This window comes from Canis aureus, chromosome 35 (genome assembly GCF_053574225.1).
Source record: "Canis aureus isolate CA01 chromosome 35, VMU_Caureus_v.1.0, whole genome shotgun sequence".
NCBI classification, from domain to species: domain Eukaryota; kingdom Metazoa; phylum Chordata; class Mammalia; order Carnivora; family Canidae; genus Canis; species Canis aureus.
Genome location: NC_135645.1, coordinates 5032922 through 5048576, shown reverse-complemented (window position 1 = coordinate 5048576; position 15655 = coordinate 5032922). Strand labels below are relative to the sequence as shown.

Below are 15655 nucleotides of genomic sequence, written 5' to 3'. Positions count from 1 at the left end.
GAGGGAGAAGCAGGCTCCATGCAGGGAGCCCGATGTGGGACTCGATTCCAGGACTCCAGGATCACACCCTGGGCTGAAGGCAGGCGCTAAACCACTGAGCCACCTGGGCTGCCCTGATCTTGGTTTATTATTATTATTATTATTATTATTATTATTATTATTATTATTTTATATTTATTTTTCTGATCTTGGTTTTTTTTTTTTTTTTTTTTTTTGTAAATTTTATTTATTTATTCATAGAGATGCAGAGAGAGAGAGGGGCAGAGACACAGGCAGAGGGAGAAGCAGGCTCCATGCAGGGAACCTGACATGGGACTCGATCCAGGGTCTCCAGGATCACGCCCTGGGCTGCAGGCGGCGATAAACCGCTGCGCCACCGGGGCTGCCCCTGATCTTGGTTTTAATGGTCTTTGCTGTCAGTGGGCGTTAAAGCAGTGTTTGGAACTCACTACAACCTACCATTGGGGTCTTTGCTAATAAGTTTTGCTAATTAACATTCCAGGTACAGATATGCTTTTGTTAAGGAAAAAAAAAAGTATAAATCTCTAAGGGAGACACAAATGTGTTCTCTGCAATTAGCTCAATAGAAATGGGGATGGGGGACAGCCCCTTCACCGTGCACAATGGGAGCATTGCTGATGCTGTCCCGCTTCCTTGGAGCAGAGGGCCTGCCTAGGACCAGGGCTGCCACTCCTGTGCCCCCATGTGGCACATTGTTGCAATGAACCCAGTGAAGTCTGGTGGTGGTGAACTTAACAGCGAGCACAAGCAGGGGGAGCGGCAGGCAGAGGGAGGGAGAAGCAGGCTCCCTCCTGAGCAGGGCTGGATCCCAGAACCCAACCCAGTTGGTTCAGCAGATGCTGAACCAGCTGAGCCCCCCAGGCGCCCCACTGCGGGAGTGAGGTCTTTCACTGGCTCCTTCATGTTCACTTGACCAAGCCCCTGGGTTTATTTCCTGATCCCAACCATAGCCCTGCATCTGATGGCTGTGGCAGGTGGGAACTGCCTTCCTACCACCTGGAGGTAAGAGTCCTCCTGGGGCACAAAGGTAGTTACCTGCATGTGCTGAGCCGACAGGCCTGCTTTGAATCTCCTCTTAGTTACCAGTTAGGCGAGGTTAGGCAGGTAACTCCACGTCTGTCCGTTTGTCAGTGACGTGTGGTAGCCAGGAGGATCAAGTGGTGCTTATCCCCGTGTCTGGCACACAGTGTCCAGCAAACGGCGGGCATGGGTATTAGCTCTCCAGGTCAAACCAGCATCCCTCCCGCCTGCATCTCCTCCCCTCCCTGCCACTCGGGTCCTTTCCATGATCTGTGTTCTTGTTATTTTCAACTTTCCCTCATCACGGTTCACCTGTTTTAAAACATCCTCTTCTCAACCTTGGATCTTTTCTGGTGCCATCCTCAGTCCCTTGTCCCCTTGACTCCTCAGTCCAGGGAACTACCCTCTCGCCAAGGCCACCAGTGTCCTCTCGCCTGCCTGCCTTAATGACTGGTCCTTAGCGGACGTTCTCTCCGTAGCACTGTGCCGTTCCCCACTCGGGGTAGGTCTCTGCCCTCTGGGGCTCCCTCCCCGGTGCCCTGCCAAGGGCTGAGTGCACCGTTCTTCGGGCTGGAACCAGGCCCATTGTTGGCCCAAGCCGCAAATCAGACCAGGACACGTTACCAGTGAAAGTGTTTAATAGTTAAATTATTTAAATAGACGTTTTAATTTCCATGGGAAATCATAATCGTATCTGTTTTTGCAAGAGCAGGAATAAAAAGTGCACACCCTTGGAGGGAATGAAGAGCTAGTACTGCACGGTGTCACCAGTCACTGCTGGGATAGGGGGGCTGGGCCCCCAAGAGACCGAGGAGACCGTCACCGACGGGGGGACCAGCAGAGGAACTCAGCACACACGTTACTCAGGTTAGAAGCAAAATCAAAACCCGGCACCACCGGCGGGTACCATGGGGGGGGGGGGGCTTGAGAACACCACCATGGAGAGAGCCCCACACACACACACACCTGCACACCCGCAAAGAGATGCAAGGGGGAGCGATGCAGAACTCAAAGGATGGAGCAGCAAAAGCATGGACAGACTTGGGCTGGCAGTTTAGGTCTGCAAGCTTTGCTTCTCAGAGCCGTGCTCACACTGGGGCGAGAGATGGTGTGTGGAAGGGGCAGGCCGGTGCTCATGTCCCGTGAGGGGTGGTGCGGGCGGGCATCAAGGGAACGTCTCGCAGCTGCCGCCCCACCCCCTTCAAGCTCGGCTGGGAGGTGACATTTCTGCCCTGAGAAGCAACAAAAAGATCTGGGCACAGGACCCAAGGACTCTGTTTGACTAGATCTCTAGGATAATAGTTCATTCTCCACTTTCATGCCCATTTCCATTTTATACCCTTGTAGGGTATAAAAGTGATTTATATATATATATATAAATTTAACTGCCCCCTCCCCCAAAAAACAAGAACCAGACAAAACAAAATCTCTGCTAGCTTTGTCTTTTGGACGTTGAAGCTGGGCTCTACCCTTTCCTCTGGTCTGCGGAGGGAGAGCCAGCTGAGAGAGGCAGCAGGCGAGGCTCCCCACTGCCGCCGCCCCAGCTGAGCGCCTGTGGCCATCCTGAGCTCTCAGCTGCCTCTGCAGGCAGCAAGTGGCTGACATCCCAGGGAGAAGAGACCGTGGTCTGCTGCAGGTTGGGGCCGTTTCCCTTAGTTCCAGCCGGGCCGAGAGGGGAACGTACCCATTTGCATTTAACTTTAGGGAAGTGACGTGTTAGGGAGGGAGGTCATGTGTACGTGCATCTTCCCACTTACTCTGAACGCAGGGCACCCCAAAAGGACATACGCTCACTGCTCTGGTTGGACCTGGGAAAACCCAAAACTGCCGAATCCGAGGTGAGGGAACGGGCATCCTGCATGTGACCAGTTCCACAGCGTAAACACACACACACACACACACACCTACACCAGTACATACGCTGACATACGTACAGTACAAATGCTGTGCACAGCTGTTTTCTAGTATAATTTACAAAATATAGAATTTGGTATATTTGTTAGATCTCCAAGGATTTCAATAATACAAAATAAAAAATACAAAAAGACAAATCGGGGTCCCTGCCCTCCCACCCCAGCGGCATCTTCGTTTGCTTGCGGGTCTCTTACACGCATACAACTAGCATAGTCTAAAGAAGGGCACAGAAAGTTGTTTTATTTAATAAATATTCTTTTTCTCAGAACCACCCCTCCTTGCCTCGAGTCCTCTCGCCTCCCCCTCGCACTTCGTTCCGTTCCCCTCGACGAGGCGTCGTCTACGTGTGCGGGTGCAGGAGGAGGACTGCGAGAAGGCCGCAGCCCCTCCACAGCCAGCACTCCCGCCAGAAGCCCCTCCGTGGGGCAGGGGCCGTGGCCTCTGGCGGAAGCTGAAATGCTCACACAGGAAAGCGGGGCCCTGGGTCCCCCAGGCCGAGGCCTCCCCGTCAGCCCTGTCGCCGCACGCCTGGCTACCACACGCCGCCAGAGCTCCAGCAGCTCCTTTCTACCCGTGCAGTAGCAGCACCCGTTAGAAAACTCGAGACTCAGATCACGCCTGGCGGAGTCTTCCACGGAGGAAACATCTTTGGTCAGCTTGGTGCTCGCAGGACGCTGGCACCCCAGGGCCTGGGGCCTGCCCACAAAGGCAGAAGCTGCTTCTGGAGTCAAAGTGGAAAATCTCACCGCGCGGCCACACGGGCTAGAGCGCAGGCTTCCACCTGCCCACCGGCACACAAAGAAGCCATTTCCGTTTCTCAGGAGGCCAGGCGGCCTGGCATCACCAGTTGGCAGCTGCTAACTGAGCGGGGGCCCACCGTTGAGGAAGTAGGTCATCATCTCGCCTTTGCCCTTGACCTTGACCACACCCCTGCACTCCAGCTGGTACGTGTTGGCAGCCAACACCTGGTACATGTCCGTGGTGACCTGAGGAGGCAATGGAGAGGTTCAGATCCCTGAACTGCCTGTCGTCGTCCACAATGACAGGTGCACCCTGTAGCAATCTCACGCTGCTGCCATCGATCCTGAGCATGTGACCAGCGTGCTCACCCAAGTCTCACTCCACGGCAGCTAGATTAAATGGGATAAGCAGTGGCCCTCAAACTCAGAGGGAAGTCCTATTATCTCAGGCTCACAAAACCTGAGTCCCTTCCCTAGGGTTTCACAGCTAGCCAATGGCAGAGCCCGCATCCAGGTCTGTGTCCTACTGCCCATCTGCTTCAGCTTTTGGAACAAAGAGGGGGACTGAGCAGTGGCCTTGGTAATCACCGCACTACTGCTGGGTGAAGGAGAAAGCAGCTATACAAGCGCGAATCTCACAAGGGGAGCTCCCTGAGCACATCCCACAGTACCGCTGAGGCTCCTGGCCCTTCCTGGCTGTCAGGCGGGGGGAGAAGGCCCAGGAATCTCTGGGTGGGCTACTGGAAGGTGACCCTGCTGCGGTACCATGCGTATTCCAGGAATGGGAAAGCCCTCTGCAAAGCTGAGGTGGAGGCCACTGTGTGGTTGCACAGAGTCCTTCACTTGGCTGTGGGTGGGGTCAGAAGCTCTGCAAATGCACGTGCCTCTCTCCCCATCTCCCGTCTTGTCCCTTCTCCCCTTGGCACAGGGATGCAGGTGGGAGAAAGCAGTTTGCTCAGGTCACTCCAACAGCACCTACATGCCAGCCAGGCGGGGCTGATCTGGCCAGAGCTATGCTTGGGCCGACTCTTTGTTCATAGGTCCCACGAGAGAGGGAATCTAAGGGACATTTGAGCAGCGTCAGTGTGAGCAAAGAAAGGGGCATGCAAGAGAGCACAGTTCAAAAGTGGGGACACTGAGGCCAGGGAAGCTAAGTGACCTGCCCACAGCCTTGTGGGGCACTGGGGGCTGGAGGGTACAGCAAGGGAGCCCAGTCCAGGGCCTCACTCTTGTCAGACTGGAGCAGAGGGAATCAAGGAAGGCCTGGGACTCAAGTGCCAGCTTGCAAAGGATAGAGAAAAGAAATCTCTGGGCCTCTGGCCAGGCCCCTTGGCTGTTGGTGGCACCATCCCAGGGACCAGTGGCCTTGCCTGGTTCCCCTGAAATAGGCCCTGAGTGCCGTGGGCTCCATGTGGCAGGACCTTGCCCCCCCCCCCCCCCCCCCATAATCTTTGTGTCCTGCTGCGTTAGCCGGGACCCCTCAATTCCTTCTGCGGCCAGTAGAGGGCTCTGCGCGGGCTGGAGCTCTGTCCAAGGTGCTGAGGGCCGGAAACACACTTGGGGTTCCAGGGACCAGCGGGCGGCCTGCCCCCAAGACCATGCGGCACAGCCTCAGGCCCGCCAGGTGGGCCCCAGCCCTCACCTGGATGCGGTCCGGCACGCCGGTGCTGTCCATGCGGCTGGCCACGTTCACCGTATTGCCCCAGATGTCGTACTGAGGCTTGCGAGCCCCGATCACCCCGGCCACCACGGGGCCGATGTTGAGCCCTGCAGGGGACAGAAGTCGGCACGTTCTCTTCGGGGCTCAGACCAGCGCTCGCCCTCACTCTCATCCCTCCCGCGATGCCCAGCGGGTTCCTCTTGGCCTGAAGACAGCCAGGGGCCTCTAAGGGCCTGACGTCAGGCTTGGCCCCGCAGCTCCTGCCCCGCCAAGCCAGACCACAGAGGCCTGTTCACGCAGCACCGCTCCTGTACGCGTGCCACCCAGGTGGCCGCTGCCAGTCCATCAGCAGGACCACCCTCTTCGAGCACCCGGGGACTTGCCACATCATCCGGTTGCCTTTCCATAATCCTCCTTCTCAGGGGCATTTCAGTTTTCACTGCCAGTTCAGGCTCCGCGTACCAGAGCCCCCCCTTCTCTTCCTCCTCACCTCTGCTGCTGCTTTCAGGGGCACTACCATGGTGGCTCCTCCTAACCCACGGTCTCTTCCGTGTCCAAGTGGGCCTCCCCCGGGCGTCTGAGCTAGGGCGGGCCGGGATGTCGCCAGGGCCCAGCTCCAGAAGCAAGGCTGCTGCCCTCCACGTGGGCTCCCTGTCTCACTCCTGGCAATTTGCTCTAATCTCCCTGACGTCCTCCCAGTCTTACCCACACCAACCCCGATCACCCTGCCACCCAGCATCCACTGTGCTGGTTCCCCCACCTCAAGCGTCCTCCCTCCTCCCCAGGCAAGAACCTTCCCCAGCACACCTGGCTTAGCTGACGTGGTCTAGACAGTTCCTGCCACGTCTCCAAGCCCCTGGGCACTCCTCCCTCTCGCCCCAGAAACTCTCACCCGGGGCTGCATCAAGCCTCACCGTTGCATGAGAGGGAGGACTACAAACATAGACCCTTCCCTCCACAGCCCTCCTCCTCGGTCCTGCCAGGCCACATGCGGCTTTTTACCCCACCTGCTGACCCCAGGCTGGACTGGCCGGAAGCCAAGCTCACCGATCTTCATCTGGAAGTTGTTGAAGGAGTGCTCATTGATGTACTTCATTTGGTCCATGAGCTTCATGGCAAAGTCAGCCAGGGCTTTGATGTGGGTCTTGCCCACCTTGTCGTATGTAGAGTCATTGAGGCCTGAGGCGGCCATGTAGGTGCTGCCAATGGTCTTGATCTTCTCCAGCTGCCTGAACCGATCCTCGCTGATGATCTGGATGGAAGGAGGCCAAACCTGGGTCACCACCAAGGCTGGGGCACTGAGGTCTGCAGGGAAGGGCAGCAGCATGGCCCCTCATACCCCCTCGGTTCACACAGGGGGCCCGTCTCCATGCCAACGTGTGAGCCTGACAAAGCAGACCTCCCAGGGACACGCCCTCATCTTTGTCCAGAGAGACACCCTTCTTCTACCTCCAGGCCCAGCCAGAAGCCTGCCCAGACCCACTTCAGCCAAGGTGAGTTACCTGCTGCCCCAGGAGCCGCAGGGGCTGTTTCCACACAGCCTGGCCCCAGCCCCATCCTCCTCCCCAGGACCTACAATCCCTCTGGGGTTGATCCCCTCATGCTCATCACTCGGTGAGCTCCCAGGGTCAAAATGCCCTCCTGGGCACAGCAGACCCGGTGCCGGGCACACACCGGGTACTTGCTGAGGGTGCTTGTTTGTGTTTCTGCCCTTGCTGTCAAGGACTTTGCATCATTGTCCTTCTTCCTCCCTTGGCCTTGGAGGTCCTCCTTCCTTGGACTCTTTCGAAAGCCAGGCCCCGACCCAGCGCATGCCCAGCCCCAGGTGGCAAGAGAGAAACAGCAGCGAATGGGGAGGACTGGCGGGATAGCCGGCCAGGGTCTCAGAAGCCCCCTCTGTCACCTACCGGCCGCGAACTTGGCCGAGCCGCGTCTGTGGACCTGTTTCGTCCTTTGTAGGAGGCCAGGGCCCTGTCCTCGGGTGCCCTGGCGTCCCTCCCGCCCCAGGGACCCACGCGCCCCCCACTCCCCAGCCGCACCTCATCAAAGTCAGCGATGATCTCATTGAGCAGCCGCAGGCACTCGACACCCTCATTGTTGGCCTCAAGCTCCACGTAGAACTCGGAGAAGTTGGCGATGGAGGCGAACATGACAGCCACGCACTCGCACGACTGGTAGTAGAGCTCGTCGTTGCGTCGCTCACGGGCCAGGAAGTGGGCAGCCACGTCCTTGGGCAGGATGTTGTGCAGCAGCCGCCGGTTGTAGGCCTGCAGCTCCTCCATCTCCTCCTTCTCCTCCGTGGCCTAGGACACGGCACCGGTCGGAGGGAGGGGTGTACAGGCCGCTGCCCCGGGCCCCCCCACTCCTCCCCGGCTCCTCCCCACCTCCCACTCTCTGCGAGGAGCAGTGACAGCAGGAAAGCGACAGGCGTGTTCGCACCCACTGGGCCTGGCCGCCCCTCAGAACACGACACGCGGGAGGGTGCTGGACTCAGGGCCTGGAGGAGAGGCCGAGCGCAGCCTGTCTGCGCAGAGCTAGGCCGACACGGTGGCTCCGGGGCTGGTCCCAGACCGCACCGCCAGTGGCCCTCTGGCGACCAAGCGCTCCCCCGCTGTCCCTCTTCCTATCAGGGAGCGCCGTTTGAGGAGGGTCCCTCCTGCAGACTGACCCAAAGCCCTGCCGCTCCCCCTGGTTCCCCCAAGGGCAGGCATGCCCCAGGGCCAGGAGGTGCAGATGCCCCAAAGGGCCACCTGGGGCGGGATGGGGACGTCATCACTGATTTTGGTTCTCCCCCACTTTCTTGGGTCTGGGAAATCAGGGTTTGTGGTCACTCACCCTCCAGGTTAAAGGGACAGTGCAGAGCTCTGGAATCAAGTGGCCAAGAGTGGCTCAGGCTGAAGCGCGGAGGTGCAGGAGCCACCTGACCAGAGTTCATGGGACACAGGAGGTACAGAGGGCAGTCTGCTGGCTTCCTCCCCCTGAGGGCAAGCCAAGTGGCCCCTTTAACGGAGAGTGACCATGTTGGCAAACAGGCGGGTAAGGACCACTGCGGGGCCGCTGCAAAGGTCTCGCCAGCCCTCTGGGACCCGCCCTAACTCAACGTGGAGGCCTGTCTGTCCGGCTGCAACAGGACCTCCACCAGGGCCGGGGCTACTTCCCGGCTCTCCCGGTGGGTGGCAGCTGCTTTAGGGAAACTGCCAGTAACCCCCGCCCGAGGCCACGGGACCTGGGTCTAGCAGGAACAAAAGTCAGGGACCCCAAGGCTCAGAGGCCCAGCCTAGCCTTGCACCCGAGCTGACGGCACCACAGTCCATCGCTCCTACGGTCACTGGAAACATGGCTTCGAGAATGGGGGTCGAGCCTACAGAAGTTCCTGGGCCCTGGGACGCCAGGTGGGCCCAGCAGGCATGTGCTATCTTCCAACCCACGTGACCTCTGCTTCCGTGAGGCTCCCTCGGGCCACCCCCTCTTCATCACCTGGGGCCACCGCCCCGAGCTCTGAGATGGGTGTGCAGGAGGGAACAGGCTGAGTGGGAATCCCCCACTGGAGGGCTGCTCCCTGGACGAGCCCCGGCTGGTCCATCTGCCCCTGGAGATGCACGGGCTGCCCACGGTCCTGCTGCCTGCTGAGACCACAGCCCGGGACCCAGGAGCCTGCCAGCTCCTCTGATCAGCCCAGCAGGTGGCCGTGGAGGCTGGGGTTGGACAGTGGGAGCAGGGCTACTGCTGGGAACACAGGCGAAGACCTGCCCAGAACTCTGAGCACGCTGCCCTGAGACATGATGCTGGGCCGCTCCCCACGCAGCCAGCTGCTTCTAGGACTGGGCTCAGGCCGGGCAGGAGGGCCCAGGGGTCCAAAGCGCCCTGCTGATCCTAATGAGGTCACTGCCCTGGGGGACGGACAAGAGTCGGCTCTCGCGACAGCAAAGACCCAGCGGTCTGGCCAGGAGCAGGCCCGATCCTTCGTGCAGGTGCTTCAGGGAAGCTAAGGACCTCAGGCCCCCCGCCTCCCTGTCGGTAAGTCACGCACCCACTACGACCAGCGACCCACACTGGCTGCTGGGTTGACTGTGGTGGGGTGGGGGGCAGCGGATTATCACTCACCCATCCCAAGGGCCTGTGTTCAGGTTTTTGCTTACTGATACATATTTGATGTTGTTCCCCCTCCCAAAAGCCCTGGAGGACGGGACAGGGAGGGACAGGTAAGCATCACAAGCCCGCGGCTGGGGCTCAGGGGAGAGAGACCGACGCACCTGGCAGGTAGGGATGTGCTCACCCTTCCTACCTGTGTGCAGGGGCCTCTGTTGCCTGGGCACCGGGTGGGGGTGGTGAGGGAGCCCCCGGCTGTTCTGCTCAGCCCCGGCCGGCAGCCTCTCACTGACCCTGTGCATTCAGGGGCTGGACAGAGACCTGGCGTGGGGGGGACAGGTCCCCAAGACAGGCTGAGTGGCAGCCTCAGCCTTCCCTTGCTTCTGCCCGTTTCTCGAGGTCTCTGCAACACAACTTAGTTGCCCATCAGCAACCGTCTTGGGGGCCGGGGACTCCCTGGGGCTTCCGTGGGAGGTGGGGGGGTGTGCGGAGGGTGTGTGCACACGCGCATGGAGAAGTGGGGGGACGTCAGCCCCGGGTCCCGCGGAGCCTGGTCAGCCCTTAGGAGAGAGCTGGAGCCGCGGGGGAGCCTCCCCAAAGGAGAGGGCGTGAGAGAGCCAAGAGGAGGCAGGGAGGCAGCAATGGGAGCTCAGGAGGTGGGCCTCTCGCACGCCGCCCCCCCCCCCCCCGGCATTCCGGCGCACAGAGCTTCGTCGAGCCCCCGTGGGGGACCGCAGTGGGCAGCGGGGCTGCTGGATGCCCCCACCCGTAACCGAACTCGGGGCCTCCCGCGCCAGCCTGAAGACTTAATAATCTCAGCGTTAACAGGCAGCTGAGGATGGAGGCGGCCCGCGTGGGTTGCGGGTGAGCTGGAGGCTGAGGCTGCCCCCGGGGAGACGGCCTGCTCGCCATGCGTGCCCTCGGGCACCCTCTGGACCTTCTGAGCCCCCGGTAGGTAACAAGCACCCCACTGCCCCTGCCCCGGCCACCTCTCCCCAGGGCCGGGCGAGCCACCGTCTGGGTTTCCATCCTCCCCTGGAAGATTCACGCCGAGTTGTGGCCCCATAAGCCCCGCTCCGAGGCCTGCTGGGCCAGCTCCTGCACTGCAGCCTCGTGACACGGTGACACGGGCAGTGCGCACCCCGCCCTCCTCCCCCTCTGCCCCCCGCCCCGGCTCTGGATGTGCCCACTAGCGCCTGGCCAGTGTCTGTGACTTCACAGCGGGTCCCTGGGGCCCATCAAAGTCCCAGCACTGTCAGGGGGGGTTGGACTGGAATAAGCTCTGGGGTTTTGCCTCTTGGCTCCAGGGAGCAGGGAGCGGACCTGCTGGGACACGGGGCGCCGGCTGGTGGGGATGAGGCCTGAGCAGGACACCCCAGCAGTGCCCAGCCCGCCCAGGGGGTGAACGTGCTCACGTGCTCACGCCTCCCCAGCCCCGCCCCGGGCCGCCCACCTGCAGTTTCCAGAGGAAGTCGAGGCGGGCGGTGGACTCCACTTGCTGGGCATGCAGGTACAGGGCCAGCACGAAGACGGAGATGATGATGGGCGTCACCACCTTCAGCGCCACCTTGGTCGCGTGCTCAGGGCTGCAGGGGGCGGCAGATGCCCTGGTACTGCAGGCAGGTCCCAGCGCCCTGGGCCTTTCTCTTCCTCCCGCTACGCCCCCTCTCCTCAGCCTCCTGCTCATTCTGCCCGAGGCAGTGCCTCTCCCGGGAAGCCTTCCCGGCCCGCAGCCCCGTCGCAGCGCCCGCTCGCACCCGGTGCCCTCCTCTCCCCATGTCACTGGGAACCTTCCCTCTGGTCTCATAGGGGGATCGGTGAGGCCCTTGTAAAAGGCCGTGTCCATCCCAGGTCTCTCCCAGTAGACACGACGGGGGCCCTGCGCCCAGCAGGGAGCTTACTCCAGGTGCTCTCTCCCCCTCCCTCTGCTCCTCCCCTCACCCCCCTACCAGTTCTCTCTAAGCAGCAATAAAAGGCCGCTGTCCCAAACCCTGCTCCCAGTCCCCAGGAAAGAGCCTGGACCTTGAGGGCTGCACAGCCTCGCTGCCCAGCAGCAGCCCAGCGCCGAGCTTACCCTGCGAAGCCCCCAGGCCTCGCCCGGCTCCTTCTCCCGGAGGGAGGGCGGCTGGGTGAGGGGGTCCCCGCCTCCCCTTCTCCTGTGCCCCAGCGCCCACCTGCTCCCGGGGAGAGCCTGAGGCCAGACGCTTTCAGATGACGCCCGTACAACGGCCCGCGGGCCCTGCAGGCCCAGCTGCTGAGCCTGCAGGGCATTGTGCAGCAGTGGGGACCACCCAGGGGGAGAAGGGCCTCCACCAGTTAGACCCCTTGGGACCCTTGGGGTGCTTTGCCCCCTGCCCCCCCCGCCCCCCAGGCTGCTGGCCGCCAAGGCCCGGAGTGCTGATTCGGACAACTCAGGGGCACGCACTCACCACTGCGAGGTCCCGTTGTTGTTGTTGAAGTCTCTGTGGACAGGAACGGGGAGGGCTGTTTGGGGCTGCCCTCTGCATGCGCCCCCACCCGCCCAGCTCTGCTGCCCCCACTCCTGGACCCCTGCAGCACCCCCAGCACCCCTTGGGATCCACCAATACCTTCAGGACGGGAGGCTTGCAGAAAGACCAGCCCCCCCCCAGCCACCAAGACTGCAAATCAGGGCAAGGGGGTCCCCCTTCCCTGAGACCGGGAGGCCCCCCAGCACCCCTGCCCTGGGGCAGAAGCCAGCCCGCCTCCTGCCCCAGCACCGTGCTGCCTCCAGAGGCAGCGAGACACGACCCCCGTGCTGCCCAGTGCGGTGGCCGCAGCCACGTGTGGCTCCTGAGCCTTCGCACGTGACTGGTGCAAGTTAAAACGTCCCGTGGTGTCTAACAGATACCAGGTTTTGAAGTAATCAGTGTGGGGGAAAAATGTAATGTGTTTCATTAATGATTTTATATTGACTGCAAATTAATATTGTGAATGTGTTGGTTAAATAAAAATATTAAAAATGCATGTTTTGCCTTTCTAATATAGCTACTAGAAAATTTTTGAATTACACGCGTGCCTCGCATTATGTATCTCCTGAGCAGCGCCCCAGAGCCAGCCAGGGCCTCCCAAACGAGAAATGACCTGGGGGGGTGGGTGGATAGGCTGGCAGTGGGGGGAAGGAGCCCCTCCCGGTCCTCCCTGTCCTCCCAGCACAGCAGCCTGCACAGCCCCTGGGGCCACGGCCTCCCCGCTGTCTGCCCACAGCCCCCCTGGGCCACCAGGAAGGGCGCCCTTGAATCCTAGATCCTTCCCTACACCCTCCTTTGCTCAGGTGACACCCTCTTCACCAGAAAGTGGCGTTTCTGACCCTGGAGTGATCGCCTGTCTCATCCATGACTGTACCGCGCTCTCTGGCTCGGCGCTTGGAACACGCAGGCCCTCAGTGAATGCTTTTGGATGAATGGATACAAGGATGAATGGATCTCTTCCTATAACTTGGAGAAAGCACAGTTTGCTGCATTTTTCTCAAAGGACACAGACCTGTCACTCGCATTTTTTGCACTTCCTGATGTGTGTGTGTGTGTGTGTGTGCGCACGCGCGTAGCGGGGTGACGGGAAGAGAAGGGTACTGACGCTCGGCTCCTTACAGACATTTTACTACTATGGACATTATTCCTGTTTTACTGGGAGTTAGATAGCCTGGGGTACAGCCCCAAGCCTGCTGCCTGGAAGTGGGACCCAGTGGCTCACCCTCATAACCAGGAACCTCTGAGCAGTGCACAGACTACCCAACCGTCCGTGGCAGCCCTGCCTACTTTGCTGGGCTGCTAAGAGGATGAAAAGGGACAATGTATGTCCCAGAAACCACAAAGGTTTTTTTTCCTACTCCACAGACCTTGCTATCCAGCTCTGTTGAATCTTGACTCCTCTCTGGGCCTAAGGTGCCACAGACAGATGGAGCTAAATGAAAACAGCTCATCAGAGGCTGCCCTGAACAAATGAGGAACAATTCACTGAGGCCTGAGGGCAGGAAGGACAGCAGGACCGAGTCACCCTGAGGCCAGCCCCCCAGCCCCACACTGGAGAAGGGACAGCAGAGAAGGCCACACTGCAGTGCTTTGCCCGGGCAGTCAGCTGGGGAGCCACAGAGCAGCCCCCTCGCAAGCCCCCTGCGGCCCACGCTCCCAGCCACCCACTGCCCTGGCCTCCCTGCAGGGCTCCACACCCGGTGGGGGAACCGAGGCGGGGGGGGGGGGGCACCTACATGGCGTTGGCGGTGACCAGCAGGTCAGCGTTGTCAAACAGTGTGACCCGGGGCACCTCGACGACGAGCACGTATATGAGCTCAATGGCCAGCATGAGCACCAGCTTCCCGATGCAGCTGATCTGCAGGAACACGGAGCAGGCCAGCAGGCTGAGCAGCACGCTGTAGGTGAAGTACTGCGGACAGAGGGCAGCGGCCTTCAGCGCCCCGGCCTGGCCTCCCCAAACCCTGGCCTCCCCGAGCCCCAGCCTCCCCGAGCCCTAGCCCTGGCCCCGGCCTCAGCCCCAGCCTCCCCCGGCCCTGGCCTCCCCCAGCCCCAGCTCCAGCCTCCCTGGCCTCCCCGAGCCCCAGTCTCCCCGAGTCCCGGCCTCCCTCAGCCCCAACCTCAGCCTCCCCCAGCCTCCTCTAGCTCCAGCCTCCTGAGCCCCAGCTCCAGCCCCAGCCTCCCCCAGCCCCAGCCTCCCCCAGCCCCAGCCTCAGCCTCCCCCAGCCTCCCCCAGCTCCAGCCTCAGCCTCCCCCAGCTCCAGCTCCAGCCTCCCCCAGCCCTAGCCTCCCCCAGCCCCAGCCTCCCCCAGCCCCAACCTCAGCCTCCCCGAGCCCTAGCTCCAGCCTCCCCCAGCTCCAGCCTCCCCAAATCCTGGCATCCCCCAGCTCTAGCCTCCCCCAGCTCCAGCCTCCCCGAGCCCCAGCCGAGCCGCAGGTGAGGCCTGGTCTGAGGATACTCCTGCTCACGCAGACTTGGGATGTGACGTAAAGATGCCTGGGCAGCTACGGGGGAGGGGGATGCGGCTCCGGGCCCGAGCTCGCGGGCGCGGGCAGGAGAGCCCGATGGTTAGAGCAGGGCTCCAGGCCAGGAAGGCTTGAGGTTCACCCTGATTTATTACGGACCGTCTGTGCGACTTGGGCCGTTGGGCCAACCTAAGCCTCCGCGTCCCCATCCGCAGAACCCCCGGGCCCCGGGCTCTGCTACGGTGGGGTGCAGCCACGGCACGGCTGGTGCCACAAGAGCTCTGGGGACAGAGGCGCCCCAGCCCCTGACCTGCAACCTTAAATCCAAAGCTCTGAAACCTGACGGTGTTTCACGGCTGCTGCGGTGGCAAGGCCTCAACTGCCCTTATTCGGTGGCAAACCTGCCCCAGCTGCCATCCTGCCGCTTATCGTCTTTAACCTGCCTCTTGAGACTCCGCGTGCACTTTGCTGCCCGAACGTTACCAGGTGCAGCCCGGACTAGGCCGCGGGTGTGAAACACCCTCTGAACGCTGAGAAACTTGGCAGTTCACAACGTACCCGACCTGGAAGGCTCGGATGGGGGATTGGGGCCCTACACGACTTGCCCGGGGAAGTCCCTGCTGGTCGCCAAGCCTCAATCTCGGCCTCAGACAACAGGGGGGCCTTTCGGCTCCGCCCGACGTCAAGCCCGGGCATGTCAGCAGCAGTTTGGCTCCTCCTTTCACATCTAGCAGCCTCACTCCGGAGTCGGCACCGGGCCTCCCCGTTGGCTTCCTCTGCCTCGGGCTGGAGGCCAAACGGCGCCGGAGGATGCTCCCAGGTTGGACCCTCGGGCGCCCTAGACGTGCAGGAGCCCAGCGAGGGACCGCACGGGGCCCCAGGAATGGGGGGCAGCCTCCCGCCGCCCGGCGGACAGGGGCAGAGGACGTGGGCAGCGCCACGCAGCTCCTGCAGCCCCAGGGTCCCAGCCCGCCCAGGGGCTCAGCCACACGGGGGCGGCCCAGGCTTACAGCTGCTGTCCCCAAGGGCCCTGGCATCTGGGCGCTCCCAGGGCTCCGCAGCGGCACCCAAGCCGGTGGGACCGCGACGGGGGGACGCCCCTCCCAAGCCAGACCCAGCAGCCACTGCCAGCGCCCCCCATCCCCCTGCTTCTTCCTGAAGCCGCCCCCAAGGGGCGAGTCCAGGAGCAAACAGCAAACAGCGGCTCCTGCAGGCTCCAGCTCTGCGCGAGGGACAGAGGCACAAGCGGCCGGGAA

At 61.6% G+C, this 15655-nt stretch overlaps 1 protein-coding gene and 1 long non-coding RNA gene across 9 annotated transcripts in view; one reads left to right on the top strand and one right to left on the bottom strand.

Annotated features, from left to right (window-relative positions):
- The first annotated feature begins 394 nt into the window (after positions 1–394).
- LOC144305138 (uncharacterized) lies at positions 395–12804 on the top strand. Its single transcript, XR_013372170.1, has 3 exons — positions 395–6848; positions 7079–9372; positions 9530–12804. It is a non-coding gene; the product is annotated as an uncharacterized LOC144305138 (long non-coding RNA).
- Positions 3381–15655, bottom strand: part of ADCY5 (adenylate cyclase 5) — a 145024-nt gene continuing 132749 nt past the window's right edge. Inside the window, exons 14-22 of one of the 8 annotated variants that reach the window (XM_077883784.1) lie at positions 13670–13845; positions 12773–12899; positions 11874–11906; positions 10898–11030; positions 9641–9847; positions 7395–7658; positions 6403–6607; positions 5338–5462; positions 3381–3941 (exon numbers count right to left, since the gene is read on the bottom strand). In XM_077883784.1, the coding sequence (XP_077739910.1) occupies positions 3813–3941; positions 5338–5462; positions 6403–6607; positions 7395–7658; positions 9641–9847; positions 10898–11030; positions 11874–11906; positions 12773–12899; positions 13670–13845 (1399 nt within the window). In that variant the 3' untranslated portion in view covers positions 3381–3812. Of the gene's footprint in view, positions 3942–5337; positions 5463–6402; positions 6608–7394; positions 7659–8190; positions 8356–9640; positions 9848–10897; positions 11031–11873; positions 11907–12772; positions 12900–13669; positions 13846–15655 lie in introns of those variants that run through there. The other 7 variants (XM_077883781.1, XM_077883782.1, XR_013372164.1 and 4 more) reach the window with 7 other exon arrangements.